Below are 16085 nucleotides of genomic sequence, written 5' to 3'. Positions count from 1 at the left end.
CTAACCAGTGTTCTTTGAGTCCTTTGCATCAAAGAACATGTTTTGCTTAAAATATTTCTCTACAGACAGTCTTGGGGTCTCCAGAAACATGGAAACAGCCATTGTTTCCTTATGGCATCAGAGGTATTTCCAGTGTTTCTCAAAATAAAAAAGAAAGGCTGTGAGAGCGTGTTTGATTTTGGATCTTAGATGAGCCAATGGCCGTGGCCTCCAGGCTTAGCTCCCAGGATGATGCTATGGGAGAGCAGTAGACCATACAGGTGGTAGTAAGTAGCAGGAGTTCTTTGGAATGTGGGGAGGAAGTGTGTCCTGAAAAGAACATGGGTCTTAGACATGGCCCAGCAATGTACTCCCATGATGCATTACTTCACTGCATGTCCAAAGCTGTGGGATCAATGGGCCCTGGGCTAGAACCCAAACTACGAGTCAGGTGAGTGTTTTCCCTCTGTAAGCTGAAGGCCTCAGGCGTTTGTTACAGCACTGAAAAGCTGAGCAGCGGGTTGGGGATTTAGCTCAGCGGTAGAGCGCTTGCCTAGGGAGCGCAAGGCCCTGGGTTCGATCCCCAGCTCCGGAAAAAAAAAAAAAAAAAAAAAAAAAGAAAAAAGCTGAGCAGCACAGCAACCGGGTCTTCTAGGAAAGGAAAGGAAAGTTTCACACTTTAAGTTAAGTTCACTGCTTCTCTCTATCGATCCTACCTCCGCAGGAGGCACATTCTGAGCAGACGCCGACTGGTAAGCAATGTTTCTCATATAACCCATCAGCTCCAGGAGCCACTCCAGTCTCTTCAGTACACCTGCAACAAAACGGGCATTTCCTCACCACGGATCAGCAACAGTTATCACAACCGAAGCGGACACGTGGTCAGAAGTCCTGGGACAGCTTTAAGATGCAGTTCTGGAAACGATGCTGCCCAGGCTAAAGTTTATGCTACTCATATCAAGAAACCAGTTTTTAGCCTTTTTTATTTAAGTGAATACTCCCTCAAGTCTCTCTGCCCAGTAGTGACAGAACACATTTATTGGAGTTTTTCCTCTGAAAACTGAATGCGCCAGGAGAAATCTGGAATGTAACTAGGCAATAATGGCTAATCTCCGGTAGTTAACTGTTTACAGTCCTCCTGTGCTTTCTACTCTCAATACACCAGCGTAATCAGAAGCCTGTCCCGGAGACATAAAAAAGAAACACCGATCACCCACCACAGGGTAACTGGAGAACAAACGTCAGCATAGAAGTTGAGAAATAAGATTTTTTTTTTTTACAAAAAGAAATTCTATTTCATGTACATCGGTATTCTGACTGTGTATGTCTGTGTGTGGGGGGGTGGGAGTAGGGGGAGGGTGTCAGATCCCCTGGATCAGGAGTTACAGACAGTTGTGAGCTGCGATGTAGATGCTGGGAATTGAACCTTAGTCCTCTGGAAGACCAACCAGAGCTCTTAACCACTGAGCCATCAGTCCAGCCTTCTCCTTTTTTAAATAAGTGTTCCAGTACATGAAAAACTACTTAGGAACATCCTAAGAATTTAATAAGAGGAAAAGAAGAAGCTCTTTCTCAAGTAGGCTCATCAGAATAAAAAATGTCAGACGTCTCTAGTTTATTCTAAGTATCTTTATCAAAAACTGGAAACAGCTACTAAATCTGTTCCCAATTAACAAACGTATTTTCACTTTAGGATGAAAGCTTAAGATTCTTGGGCTGGTGATACTGCCCAGCAGGTGAAGATGCGTGGCACAAAAGCCTGATGACCCGAGTTCAATATGTGGAACCTACAGTTGAAGGAGACCCATGTTCCCAAAGCTGTCCTCTAATTTCTACACATACACCATACCACATGTGTGCCCACACTCAGACACATACTCACACAGACATATAGGCAGACAGACAGACACCAATATATAAACTTTATTTATTTAAATAAGAGAAAATGACATTTCTCATCACAAGGCCACTTTTTCTCTCAGTGCACTAGGAGGAGGATATAAGCAAACCGCTCAATTTCAGCGTATCAGGTGACCTAATAAACACATAGCCGAGAGCAAGTTCTATCCCTAAGGGGCCATTACAGTTCGGTGTCTAAAACTCTCTGTAAGCAAACATGCCAAGCACGGCAGTGCACAGTTAACTTGATCCTAACGCTTGGCAGGGAAAGGCGGAGAGATCTCTCTGCGTTTAAGGCCAGTCCTCTCTCCCCGAAATGAACACCTGAGAAGTCTTTTCACACAGATTATTTAATTTTGTTTCCTTTTTGACCCTTAATTAAGTGGCCACCCACAAACCATTTTCTTTCCACGATCAGGGGAATCAATTTCCGTCTTGTGTGTTTGGAAAACTAAAGTAAAATTGACAGAAATAACCCAGTTTTGTATCAGTGAGGGTTGAGATCGGTGGTTCGCACCCTTCCTAATGCTGCATGTGACCCTTAATAGAGTTCCTCATGTTCTGATGGCCCCCAACCATAAAATCATTTCCAGTGCTATTTCATAACTGTAATTTTGCTGTTATGAATCATAATATAAATATCTGATATGCAGGATATCATATATGCTACCCCTGTAAAAGGGTTGTCCCTTGAAGGGTTTGTGTCCCACAGGTTGACCAGCAGAACAAAGATAATATGAAAATCTTCAAAGTAATTCTCTCCTCTTTCCGAAAGATGGATGGTGTGAGCTACAGCCTATCATCCATCTAAAGCACTATCCATCTGGGGTAAGGCCAGACCTGTGTCAGCAAACAAGCTAGCTTCGAAGGAGCCACGAGGAGACATGTGGGGCTGAAGAGCCACAGCGGGCAAACGTTTCTGTGCTCACCTGTGTTGGCGTGATTGACAATGCGTGCCTGGTATAAGCTGTGCAGGATCATCCAGGCTAGAGTCTCCTTCGAGGGGTGCTGCATAGCAGCAGTGAGTAAATCAGTCAGGCTCATCAACGGGAGTCGTCCCTGAGAGATTAAGTACAGCTTGACAAAGGCAGCCTTTTCTATGTTTTCCTAGGGGATGGGAAGCCAGTTGTTCAGTCATTAGTAAGTTAACAGTGTCAACAAAACCTCAAGGCAGAGGCAATCAGAGGATGAGCTTGACACCTCCACCCCCACAACACTAGAGCTGTTCACATCCTGAAGCACAGAGCCTAGACGCCTGTGTTACACTATGTACATGCAATAGAGGGCTGGAGTGCCACATTTTATTCCCATAGCTATGGGTATGTCTGGAGGTTAGGAAGTGAGCACACAGAGTACTAACATAATACAAACTATACTTACTACGTTCCAAATACTAATGGAAGGGGTTCACTCAGAAACTAGGCCATAAGCTATGTGCTTTAGCAGCAGACCCCAAAAGTCCAGGAGCAAGACAATGAAATCCCACACCTGAGGAACAGCCTGAAGATAGCCATATGAATAGGAGATATCTGAGCTCAGGATAGGCCATCTGTGCTGGGCAGCCCTTTCAGTGGTTAATTATTCACGGTATAGGAATGCAGTTCATCAGGGGCATCCTGGCACCCACCAATGAGGTTTTAGATTACCTAACCCTAACACAGTAGGCAATCAAAATTGTACTAATGTCATGGTTTTGACCCCTACCAATCACATTAGAGCTTACCTAATCCTTCTAGTGAGTTCCCCTGGTTCCCTATAAAAGGCCTACGTGTCTTTGTCTGGGGTCATTGCCATTTTGATGGCAGGGTGACTTCAGCATGATGGTTGTTTTTGCAGAATAAATGTTCTTTGTTCTTGTATACTATTTGAGTCTGAGATCTTCCGTCACAGATTCCTGAACCCTAACACAGTCTAAACATATGCATTTAGTATAGCAGTTTTCAAAATGTGACACACAGACGTCTGGGTATTCCAAGGCCCTTTGACAGGTTCTGTGAGGTCAAGACTATTTTCTAAGTCCACCAAACTATGTTGGTATCCACTGCATTTTTAATACCACTTAATTTTTAAAATCCACTTAAGAGGAGCTAGCGGGACAGCTCAGTGGTTCGAAGCATTGACCTACTTCCAGAGGACACTGGTTCAGTTCTCAGTACCTCTCAGCTATACATGGTGCTTTGTAGCCATTTATAACGCCCAGGCAATATGATACTCTCTCTGTCCTCCATGAATACCTAGTGTCTTGGTCAGGGTCTGACTGCTGTGAACAGGCACCATGGCCAAGGCAACTCTTCTAAGGACAACATTTCATTGGGGCTGGCTTACAGGTTCAGAGTTCAGCCCATTATCATCAAGGCAGGAGCATGGCAGCATCCAGGCAGGAAGGGTATAGGTGGAGCTGAGAGTTCTACATCTTCATCTAGAGGCTGCTAGTGGAAGACTGACTTCCAGGCAGCTAGGATGACGATCTTAAAGCTCACACCCACAGTGACACGCCTACTCCAACACGGCCATACCTAATAGTGTCACTCCCTAGGCCAAGCATATATAAATAAATCATCACACCAGGCATGCATGTGATTCACAGATATGCATGCAGATTAAACACCTACATACATTAAGTAAGTAAATAAGTAAATAAGTCAGTTGCACTTAATATTAACATAAAAAATTAAAAAATATCTAACTAATACTCTATGTCACAAACTGGGGGAAAAACATATAGGATTCAGTTGTGTGCTCCAGTGCTATGGTTGTATCAAGGACAAACACCGGGAAGATGGAATTGAAAACTAAAATAGTTCTATATATGGAGCGCTCTTTCCTTGAAAAATTGTTGATAAACTATAGCCATTTTAAATGCACATTAAACAGACTATTTCATTAAAAACTGAAGGAATGATCTTATCACACCAAGAAAAATATTCCATAGTATTTGTTACCAAATATTAAATTTAATATTAAGTCTAATTTTTATTAGATTTTCAGAAAAATTTTGTCTACTTTTTTGAGCTTGACAACTTCCCAAAGCGTAGAGTACATCTTGAGAAGATTTCTGAGGAGCATAGCAAATACGATGTTTTAGTATTATATCATAAAACATATCAGCATTTGGAAGACCTTTAAAATTTGACAAACCAACATTTTCCAAATGACAGTGTTTGATATTAGAAAAAAAATCAAATATCTATCAAAGAGCTAACATTCGAAATTAACCAATGGATTTTAATATCAGAGCAGTCAAACTACCTTGGCATGGTTTTGGAGTCCACACTGCAAATCATTTTGAAGAAACTAAGAGCTGCTGACTTTTGGTGCAGTATCAAGGAATAACATGGTGGTAAGTAATTACTGAACTCTTGCTTTGAGCTGGTATTTTTCCAGGTACTCATTGTGGACTAAGTGATCTAACTTTCAAGACAACCCTAAGTAGGTTCTACTGTCCCCATTTTACAGACAGGGAAACCAAGAGGTTGTACAACTTAACTGAGGTCCCATTGCTCATAAGCTGCTGATCTGGGTCTCACACAATAGCAGTGAGCCTCCAGACCCCCTTCTCTTACCACTTTCCTGAACTGCTTCTGTTTAAAATAAGCTAATTTCCAAAGTGCCTAGAGCCGAGCACTCTGCACTCATCCTCAGGATGCACCAGAATGGCCTGATGGGAGAGACTATGAAAACATAGATGGCTGGGCCCCAAGGTCTCAGGCAAGACTTGAGAATTCCCCTATCTAATCAGCACCAGACAGTATGAGACACTGGCCCAGCGACCCCATGCTGACAACCACTGCTATGTGATACAAATATTCTAGGACCCAACTGAATAAACAAACCTGACAATGATAAGCAGACCACCAGCCACTGGGGATGAGGGTTCACAGTAGTAGTTATATGAAGGGTTATACTCAAATAAATATGCCAACTGGGATGTGTTTATGCTAAAGGATTCGGTGCTTGAAACTGCAGCTTCACAAAGCATTTTGTATTATTTGCTTGTTCATCATGTGACTGGATCTAAGGACTACTTGTCAATTACCTTACCAACAGTCCTTGTTTTTCAGATGACCACTTTTCTGCATACAAAAGGACAATATCTCACACAAGAAACCAAGCTGCGAACAGAACTATGCGTTCAATACACTGGCAAGTTCTTTGGTCAGGATATCCCTATTTTTGTGGGTACTGTTTTGAAGATACTGTCCTGTTCTTTTTTTCCCCAGAGGTGATGCAAAACTGTTCTCGATAAACTGTAAGAACTGTGTTATAAAGTTGTTCATCCACCTATTCATCTAGATAGCATGTATTAAACACTGGTCACACCACCAGGCCAGCTACTAGACCTGACATCTAAAGGAGAAAGTCAGCTGCCTAAAATTATCCAATAACAAATTTGATGTAAAACTACATTATGCCCAAAAGTATATTGTAAACAACTCTTCACATGTGATTTCTGCTTCAATAATGAAATATATTTCAATAATGAAATAATGCATAGAACTACACATTATTACCTTAGTAATCTGGGAAACCTGATTGGCACCTTCATCCGTCATCTCTGAGAGGCACTTTGCTATACTGATGTACAGCTCGAGATCATTTCTCTGGTAAAGACAAATCCCAAACAGGTCAAAATGCAATGTAAGACAAATGTATCACATCTATTAATATTGTGATGAATTATTAGGCTTTTTATCCCCAATAGCAGTTGCTAATGGTAACCAAAACATATGGTCTTTCATAATTTAAGACTATCTTCTCCGTTGTTTTGTGTGTTTCCTTGGCTGTACTTCTTTCTCCCTATCAGAGTTCCATTTCTCTAACCCAGATTGTTAACTTGTGAAACTCCAGTGTAGAGGTCTGCTGTGGGAGGAAAAGGGCCTACATAAGACTGTGACAGAATGTCTGTATAGATAAGACAGTGTCACCAAGGTCCACTGGGGACAGATGTCTGCTCTTCCTCATCTTCAGGAAGCTCCTGGTTCAGCACTGGTTAACTTACCTCTAAGCCTGCTCAGAACATTGGTTCTAAACATTGAACCTCAATTTTGGTCTTGGATACAAACCCAGTCCTAGTGAAGAATGTGTCATTTCTTGCTAGCCCTCCCACCCATATCTTAAAACATCCCCAGCCTGCCTTTGCCAAACTGACTTTAAAGAAGCCCAGGCACAAACTGTCAGGAATGTAAATATTTTTGTTCTTTACCCGAATCCTATTTGGCAGAAGGTCAAAAATTCTCCCAGTAGCATCGCAGAGCAGACTCCAGAGGTGGTGGGAAGGACTGGGCAGTTTCATGGCCTGGCTCAGACCCTGTAAGGCACTTGGGCACATCTCAGGATGACAAGGTTGGGAAGCCGGTTTAAAAACTGCCACCATCAGATTTTCAACAAAACCCTGGATCTGTTCATCAGAAACATGCTTTGCCCACAGAGGCATAGATACCAGGAGGTATTTCTTGATATTCAGCTGGAAGGGAAACAGAGAAGGCCAGACATAAACAAGTCTGTCTGAGTCTGTGCTGGCCAAAGTCCCTAGGTCATCTGAGCTGGAGAGCAGACAGATTAAAAGCTGTGCATTACTTCTTTCTCCCACATTTTCCCCCATGGCTTCATAGTCCAAAGGGCCACTGTAATTATTAAGGGGCACAAGCAATTATAGCTGTTTCAGTGACTTCTCATCCAGAGTGATGCACGTGTACCTGGAGGATCAGCTCAACTGAAATTGTCGAATAGCTTAAGCCTGTTCAGACATGCGAACTAAGTGCTACCTCTGAGAGGATGTCACAGTTGCTATTCTAATTTTTTCTTATTATTTTGACTGTTTTGTGTGTGGTGTATGCATATGTGTTTGCACATACATGAGTGTGCGTGTGCACACTTGTTCATGCCCATATGTGCATACACTGTGCGAAGACACTCGCAGTCACCTTCAGGTGTTTTCCTCAGTCACACTTCATCTTTGCTTTTGAAACAACATTTCTCACTGAACACCGAGTTTACCAATCGGATAGTCTGGGTGGCCAGTGAGCTTCATGGATCATCTGTCTTCACGTCCTTAGCACTCACTAACACACACACAACACACCCAAGCTTTACATGAACGCTGGAGATCCAAGCAGTGGTCTTTATGCTTTTACAGCAAACATTTCCCAGCTTCTCCAATTCAATCTTAAAATCATATTCTCCAGCAAGAGAAGCTGTCAATCTATTCAACTATTCTGCTTAATGTATACCTTAGATCTTTTCAGGGGTGGGAATAAAAGGCTACTTCTCATAGTGTGACACAGTTGGCATAAGGATGTTTTTCATTGTTTCCGTGGTGTGCATGCACTTTATGCATGTGTGCAGTTACACATGCAGGTGTGTGAACATAACATGTAGAGGTCAAAGATGGGAAGCCCATCTGCTAAAAAAATCAACTAAGCAAAGCATCTAATATTATAATCATCTTTTGAGGAAAAATAGGGAAGCAATAAGAGGAACTTGCATGCTGTGCCACTTCTGAGCAAAGAGCCACACACTGACTGTGTGGGCCTGACATGTGCACCAGAGTGCATGAGAGTCAACATGAAGCAGGACTGGTATTAACTGCTTCATAGCACTTCACACACTCTTAGTAATACAAGTTTGAAACTAATGGACAAGTCTAAAAGAAGTAGGCTAGGGGAAAAAGATAATAAAATCTTAATATAATATAAACTTATCAATGAGTTTTCTAAAGAGCTCATCTTCAAGAATATTTCAACTCATATAATTTTAACAACAATTAACAACATACAACCATAACCAAACCAGATGCTAAGAGTTGCATAGATCTAAACTGGAAATGGAAGGCCTAAGAACTGTAGAGAAAATTCTCAGGTCAACAGAATAGGCTGCTGGACACTTGATTCAACAGGAAGAAAGAGTTCATGTACATAGCTTGGGAGTCAGCCATATACTGGCTTCCCATTATTTCCCTATGAAACTTTGCTCGATTCCCACAGGTCTCAGGCTTATCAATGTATAAAGAAGAAATACCAAAACATACTTCTTAGATACAAAGCTTCATAAAATCATTCTATGCTAAAGAATTTCTAAAATGTATGTACAGTTTAAATGTATAAGGTAGCTGCATATATTAATTCACAGCAGTTGTGACAGCTTGCACAAGACCTGCACGAGTTCAAGCCAGACCAAATTCCAGCATGGAGGAGAGACAGGAAACAGGCACAGAGCCCTATTCCTAGCTTAGGAGCCATGGGTGACAACTTCTGGGAACAAAGTCAGTTTCATGGATGTGGCTCCTGGTAGGTAGGCCTATGTCACTCCAGTGGAAAGCCACATGCCCAAGAGTATCTGGGCAGCATAAATTGGTTTTGGTGAATTTAAAGAAAAAGAAAAAATGGACACAAAGTTGGGTGGGTAGGGAGGGGTTGGGGTGGATATGAAAAGGGGGAGGGAGTTAACATATTCATAGCACACTGTACAAAGTTCTCAAGGAAATAATGAACTAATGGGAGAGGAAAAGAAGAACAAGGTCTGAAGAGATGCCTCGGGGGGTGAAGTGCTGCTGTGTACGAACTTTTGATCTCTGCACCCATGTGAAAAAGATGGCAGTGAGCCTGCAATCCAGTGCTTCTTGTAAACCTTTACTAGGGAAGCAAAGGAAATGGAATCTCTGTGGCTTCTTGCTGGCCAGCCAGTTTAGCCAAATCATGAGCTCCAGGTTCAGAGAGAGACCCTGTCTCAAAAATAGGAGTGCACGTACGGAGACAGTCAATGTTGACCTCTGACCTCCACTCCCCATACTCTACATACCCCAAGCACCTGTACTCTGCACGTACAGGAATAGTTATGGACAGCACATTATTGGTGGCTTGAGTCTCAGCCAAGACTGACTAAAAATAGGCCCAACGTCATGTCAAGTGGTATGAATATTCATGAACATGACTAGAAACATAAATGCACTAAATTCACTGAAGTTTACCATTAAGGATTCATAAATTACAACTCAATAAGGCTAACTTTTAAAATGAGCTGCCAGAGACATTAGACAGTAAAGCTGATGTCTTCAACATGAACCAAATGCTAGCGACTACCAGGTACACAGCAAGTGCTCGGCAAGTGACAGAAAGACGTGAGCTGCTGGAGCGGACAGGTGTGGGTAAAGTAACTAAGAGAAAAAAATGCAGACTTCAGTAACACACACCTTCAACTAAAGAGCACCATGAGGAATAAAAATGACAAAAATATGGCTGGGACCAAAGCCAGGAGATTGAGAGTGTAAGAGAATCTGGTACTACTTTAAAAACCTAAAGCCAGATCATGACTAGACCTGAACATGACCATGTACTGACGATCAAGTTAGATCGTTAAGGAAATCATGGAGAATCCTTTCAATCCTAGCAGATAATACTCGAAATTTCTGCAACCTTCCTTACGACAGGACACTGTAGTCTCAAGATCCAGGAGAGCAGGCAAAGGGATGCTTGTGAGAGGTGTTCAGCACAGGGGGATGCCTCTGTTAACAGCCAATGAAATATCCAGACTGGATTATGGATACATACATAATGTTAGTACCTGTGGCCCTCATTACCCCTTTAGTAGTAAGTAGCATTTTAAACACATAAGGATGGGTGATAGCCATGTCATCTCTCAGGCTGCTGGCCAGTTAGATCAAGTATTAGCCAGCTTTCACTTTTCTACTCCTGACTCAGAGACCATATTCCACATGAGTGTGGCCGTCCCAGAGAACAGTCCCTGGCTACACTCAGCACCTGGAGCTACTACATACACTCAGACCGTGGACCAGCGGCGGCATCACCCACAAGCCCAGCAGTGCGGCTGCACTCTGTGACGACGGTGCCTGGGACACAGCAATCTCAAGGCACAGTTGCTGTATCTCCTCGCCTGAAAGAGAAGAAAGGAATTTCCGTAATACTGTGCTCAGGTCCCCGACTGATGCTCAGGAGTCAGTGTCTGAATCAAGCCCTCTGATTGGATCTCTTATGCACATGACAGAATCCATCCAACCAAATAGAACTTTGAGACACTCAAGTGAGGAGGTAAAGATGTCCACTAGAATCTCAGTCCTAACTCTTGATACAGCCATGGGCCTTACACTACCTTGGGAAATCTCTCTGACATTCTAAAGAAATCTGCACACTCCGATACTACTTAGACACATGAGAAAAACACTAGCTACAAATCTTAGTGCCTTCCCCTCCTCTTATGCAGTATGTGTTCAGCACATGGGAAACTTCTATCCGGTGTACCAGTTAAATTTTTACCAACTTGACACAAACTCGAGGAAACCCAAAGTGAGAAATTGCCTATATCAAGTTGGCCTATAGGTAAGACTGTGGGGGGAGGTCTCCTCCTCCCCCTCCCCCTCTTCCCCTGTCTCTCCCCACCCCCTTCCTTTCATTCTTTTACATTTTTTAACAGTTTTTTATTTTTTGTGCATTGGTATTTTGCTTGTATGTATATCTCTGTAAGGGTGTGATACCTTCTGAAATTGGAGTTAGTTGTAAGCTGCCATGTGGCTGATGGGGATTGACCCAAGTCTTCAGGAAGAGCAGCCAGTGCTCTTAAGCACTGAGCCATCTTTCCAGCCTCTCAGGGGTCATTTTCTTTTTCCCAGCACTGTGATTATAGGCATGCACCACTGCACTGCTCTTGCTTGCTCACTTGCTTTATCTATTTATCTATCTATCTATCTATCTATCTATCTATCTATCTATCTATCTATCCATCCACCCACTCATCCATCTATCTATCTATCTATCTATCCATCCACCCACCCCTCACCTATCTATCTATCTATCTATCCATCCATCCACCCACCCCTCATCTATCTATCTATCTATCTATCTATCTATCTATCTATCTATCTATCTATCTATCTTTGTCAGGAATAGGAGATCTAACAGAGGTCCTCATGGTTGCATAGCAAACCTTTTACCAACTCAGCTATCTCCCCGGTTCCTCAAGAGTTGTTTTTGAGAACTATACAGTCTCAGAGCTATACAGACATAGCCATAAAGTCTATGTCTTTAGACCTCTTCCTCCTCACCCTCACCTATAATGGCTCAGTGAAACTCAGCTATTGTATGTAAGATAACCATTCACAAGATATAATAAATCTACCAGTCACTGTCAACTGTGACACAAAAATCTGCTTTTTTTTTTTTTAATTCAGGCCAAGTCCTAAGAACATAGCCTGAAAACCCAAAAAAACACTTGATGTTTACCAAAGTTTAGCCTCATAAGTGGAGAGAGGAGTGCGGCTAAGTTTGCAGGAGGGTACTGGTAGTTTTCCCCAACAGTTGCTATGGGTTTCATCACTACTTTGAGAAGGGACGGTGGCACAGCTTCAGGGCCTACAACAGAAAAGAAGAGAATTAGCAAAGCACCTGTGTGGCTGCTACAACTGAAAGTGGAGCTGTTTTTACTTTTGCAGTCAAAGACTCCAATGCCAGATCTTTAGTTACAATCAACCTTCCAATGTTACAACTTGAATCCAACTCCTTTTGCTACAAACGCTGTTCCCCTGTTCTCAGATATTCTCTCCAATCTCCTCCTTTGGCCCTACATACCCCACACATCTTTACTGTCTTCTACATTTCCATGTCTCTTTACCTAGTGTTCTAGAACAATGAGCTAGTCTTTATTATTGTCCCATTGCTCTTGGTATAGAATTTAATACCCTTACAGCAGATAGATGGGGCTGCCCACTCAGCATCTTAGGGGAGCTACACAATACCTCCATCTACCATGGCTCTAAAGCACCACACCCATCACCTACCACCTTCTTTTGCTCCTAAGCCACAGCACCTGCTCTAGAGGTGAGCACCAAGGGAGAAATAGCTATTTCATATGTTAATCAGCCACCTCTTGATTCAGTATTGGTCCTCATATTGGGAGGGAGGTACTTAAAGCTGATAACCTAAGATGCTAGAGGATTAACGTGTAGATGTAAAAGGCGGGAACAACCATGAAATTGGGCAGGTAAAAGTGATGCTACATAGAAACACAGAAAAACAAAGAAATGCAGAAAATGTAGATACAGAATAATGAAGACAACAAGAAATGGTGGCAGAATCAGCAGCAAAAGGAAAACCTCCATCAGCAGAAAGAGAAACCAGGGGAAAACTAGAAACTACATCAGCAAAAAACCCACAGGATCAGCAGATCTAGGAGGGGCTGCAGAGATGAGAGAGCTGATATGTGGGGAAAGCTGAAAACAGAGAAGCTCAAAAAATGGGAAAAGCAAAGGCAAATTCACTAGACCACAAGTGACGGCAGAGTCAGTGACGGTCACACAGTCCCAGAAAAGAGAAGCTCAGAGATAAGGAGAAGCAGAGTGAGAACAACAAAAGGTAATGAGTCAACAGAAAGAAAGCAGAACTGAGAGTGCAGCAGCCAGACCAAAAAACAGCTGCACGAGAAGCTGGGGGGTAAGGAGAAGCGGGGAATTGGGAAGGAAAACCTGACCTTGTAGCAACCCTGTGACCAGTAACATGGGTGAAGACAGAGCTATATTACAACACAGAAAGAAGAAGCTAGGGGAAAGGAAAAACGGAACCATGAGGGGAAAACCAACCTTATGACTAGTAGCAAGGGTGAAGGCAGAGCTACACCACAACACAGAAATGGGAAGCTGAGGGGAAAGGAGAAGCAGGGAACCATGAGGGGAAAACCAACCTTATGACTAGTAGCAAGGGTGAAGGCAGAGCTACATCACAACACAGAAAGGAGAAGCTGAGGGGAAAGAAGAAGCTGAGGGGAAAGGGAAAGCTGAGGGGGAAGGAGAAACAGGGAACCAGGAGGGGGAAACCAATCTTGTGACCGGTAGCAAGGGTGAAGGCAGAGCTACATCACAACACAGAAAGGAGAAGCTGAAGAGAAAGAAGAAGCTGAGGGGAAAGGGAAAGCTGAGGGGGAAGGAGAAACAGGGAACCAGGAGGGGAAAACCAATCTTGTGACCAGTAGCAAGGGTGAAGGCAGAGCTACATCACAACACAGAAAGGAGAAGCTGAGGGGAAAGGAGAAGCTGGGAACCAAGAGGGAAAAACCAATCTTGTGACTGGTAGCAAGGGTGAAGGCAGAGCTACATCACAACACAGAAAGGAGAAGCTGAGGAAAAAGGAGAAGCTGGGAACCAAGAGGGAAAAACCAACCTTGTGACCGGTAGCAAGGGTGAAGAAAGAGCTACATCACAACACAGAAAGGAGAAGCTGAAGGGAAAGGAGAAGCTGGGAACCAAGAGGGTAAAACCAACCTTGTGACCGGTAGCAAAGGTGAAGGCAGAGCTACATCACAACACAGAAAGGAGAAATTGAGGGGAAAGGAGAAGCTGAGGGTAAAGGAGGAGCTGAGGGGAAAAGAAGAGCTGAGAGGAAGGAGAAACTGAGGGAAAGGAGAAGCTGGGAACCAAGAGGGAAAAACCACCTTGTGACTGGTAGCAAGAGTGAAGGCAGAGCTACATCACAACCCAGAAAGGAGAAACTGTGGGGTAGGGGTGGGTGAAGAAGAAGCAGGGAACCAGGAGGGAAAGGCTGACCTTGTGAAAGGGTTAGCAAGGGTGGAGGCAGTGCTACATCACACTATAGAAAGGAGAAAGAAGCTTGGGAGAAAGGAGACTTGACGGTGAATGAGGAGGAAAGCAGGACAGGAGAAAAAGAACACAAACCATAGATATAGAGGAAAAGAAAGAAGCAGAAGTAGGGGGTCAAAAAGGAGAAGTAAAGCTGAGAGAGCAGCATAGTTCTGGAGGCTGAAAAGTCTAAGAGGGGTGCCATGATCTGCTGAAGACCATTATGCTGAATTATAACAGGATGGAGGACATCACATAACTGGACAGCAAGTTTGCCAAGGCAGCTCAGCTGTATCACTATTTCAGTATCTCTGTGGTGACTGTCCAAAAGAATAAAAATAAGCATTCACATAAAAAGTGCACATATCTAGCAAGCTCTGTTCTCTTCCAATAACAAGTGTATCATGCGGCCGGGAAGATGGCTCAATATATAAAGGCACTTGTTGCTAAGTTTGATGACTTGAACTCAGATTCCTGCAATCCACATAAAAGCTAGATGGAGCAGTATGTATCTACAATCCCAGCATGCCTATTGCAAAATAGGAGGTAGAGTCAGGAACATCCCCCTGGAAGCTCATAGGCTAGCTAGCGTGGGGTACACAAACTGCAGCATATCAGAGAGACTGGTCCCAAGGCTATTCTCTGACTTCTGCACAGGTGCTATGGCATATGTAGGCCCTCACACAAACATAGACATCATACGCATACAGAGACAAATATAAATGAATGAATGAATGAATGAATGAATGAATAGTGTATGTGCACCACGTTCCTATTCTAGAGATAGCTGCTTATGAAAATAAGCTTTTGTGTTTATCTTTGGCTGAATCTCTATAAGCTCATCTATGTTCAGTTTAAATATTAATTCTAAGTTGATAATACAAATCCATACCTACCTTCAATACAGACTTTAACCCTATGTTCTGACTCTCATTCCCACCAGAGCAGCTAACAAATCAGCAATGTTTTCTAAGCCTAGCTACCCACTCAACTACTTCCTGGCTGTTGGCTGTTTTATTCCAGCTAAAACTACAACTACGCCTTGCAAGGTTTTACTTTTAACGCCTCCCTTTTCCAGCTAAAAAATGTTAAAGGTCAATGCTCCCTCCATTCATATATCTGTTCTATAACATCACAGCAGTGCTGTGTGTCTAGTAACTGATACCTTATTTCTATCCCACCTAGCGATGTAATACTGGGACTCTAGCAAGTCTCATGAGGGGCTTAACTATTGCTGTTTCTGGAAGACTTTCTGGCAGAGAAAATAGAGACATTTTATAAATATGTGCACCCAAGTGTTTACTTTCCAGCAACACACAGAGAACTTAACAAAGACAAAAGAGGGATTATGCTCAGAGAACTTATTTTCTAATGAGAGGACCAAAAGCAAGAAACAAACAAACAAACAAACAAACAAACAAACAAAAAAGTGAAACCAGGTGTGATAACTGGCTGAAACAGGTTAGCTTTGCATATAAGTCCAATTTTGGAGAAAGATTAGAGTCTGATTTCATGCAACAGGAAGTAATTTGCTTTTCTAGTCATTACTGTATTTTAATTATGTGTATCTATGTGTGGTTATGTGCATATGCATAAATGCATGTGGCCTTGAAGACTAGAGGTGTTGGAT

General features: G+C 42.7%; 1 protein-coding gene and 1 long non-coding RNA gene across 8 annotated transcripts in view; one reads left to right on the top strand and one right to left on the bottom strand.

Moving 5' to 3' along the window:
• Positions 1–16085, bottom strand: part of Focad (focadhesin) — a 330597-nt gene that overhangs the window by 4864 nt on the left and 309648 nt on the right. For 4 of the 7 annotated variants that reach the window (XR_015619711.1, XR_015619713.1, NM_001427695.1 and 1 more), the window contains 6 exon segments: positions 12111–12239; positions 10652–10767; positions 7082–7342; positions 6390–6479; positions 2808–2985; positions 696–793 (listed from right to left, as the gene is read on the bottom strand). Coding sequence is in view for 4 of the 7 variants with exons in the window: in NM_001427695.1 (NP_001414624.1) it covers positions 696–793; positions 2808–2985; positions 6390–6479; positions 7082–7342; positions 10652–10767; positions 12111–12239 (872 nt within the window). In the remaining 3 variants the exon portion in view is untranslated. 7 annotated transcript variants of the gene reach the window in all.
• LOC148005897 (uncharacterized) lies at positions 2660–7230 on the top strand. The gene is made up of 2 exons (XR_015620967.1): positions 2660–5218; positions 5940–7230. It is a non-coding gene; the product is annotated as an uncharacterized LOC148005897 (long non-coding RNA).

This window comes from Rattus norvegicus, chromosome 5 (assembly GCF_021556685.1).
Source record: "Rattus norvegicus strain SHRSP/BbbUtx chromosome 5, alternate assembly SHRSP_T2T, whole genome shotgun sequence".
NCBI lineage: Eukaryota > Metazoa > Chordata > Mammalia > Rodentia > Muridae > Rattus > Rattus norvegicus.
The sequence above is the reverse complement of the archived record's forward strand: the minus strand, read 5'-3'. Positions and strand labels throughout refer to the sequence as shown.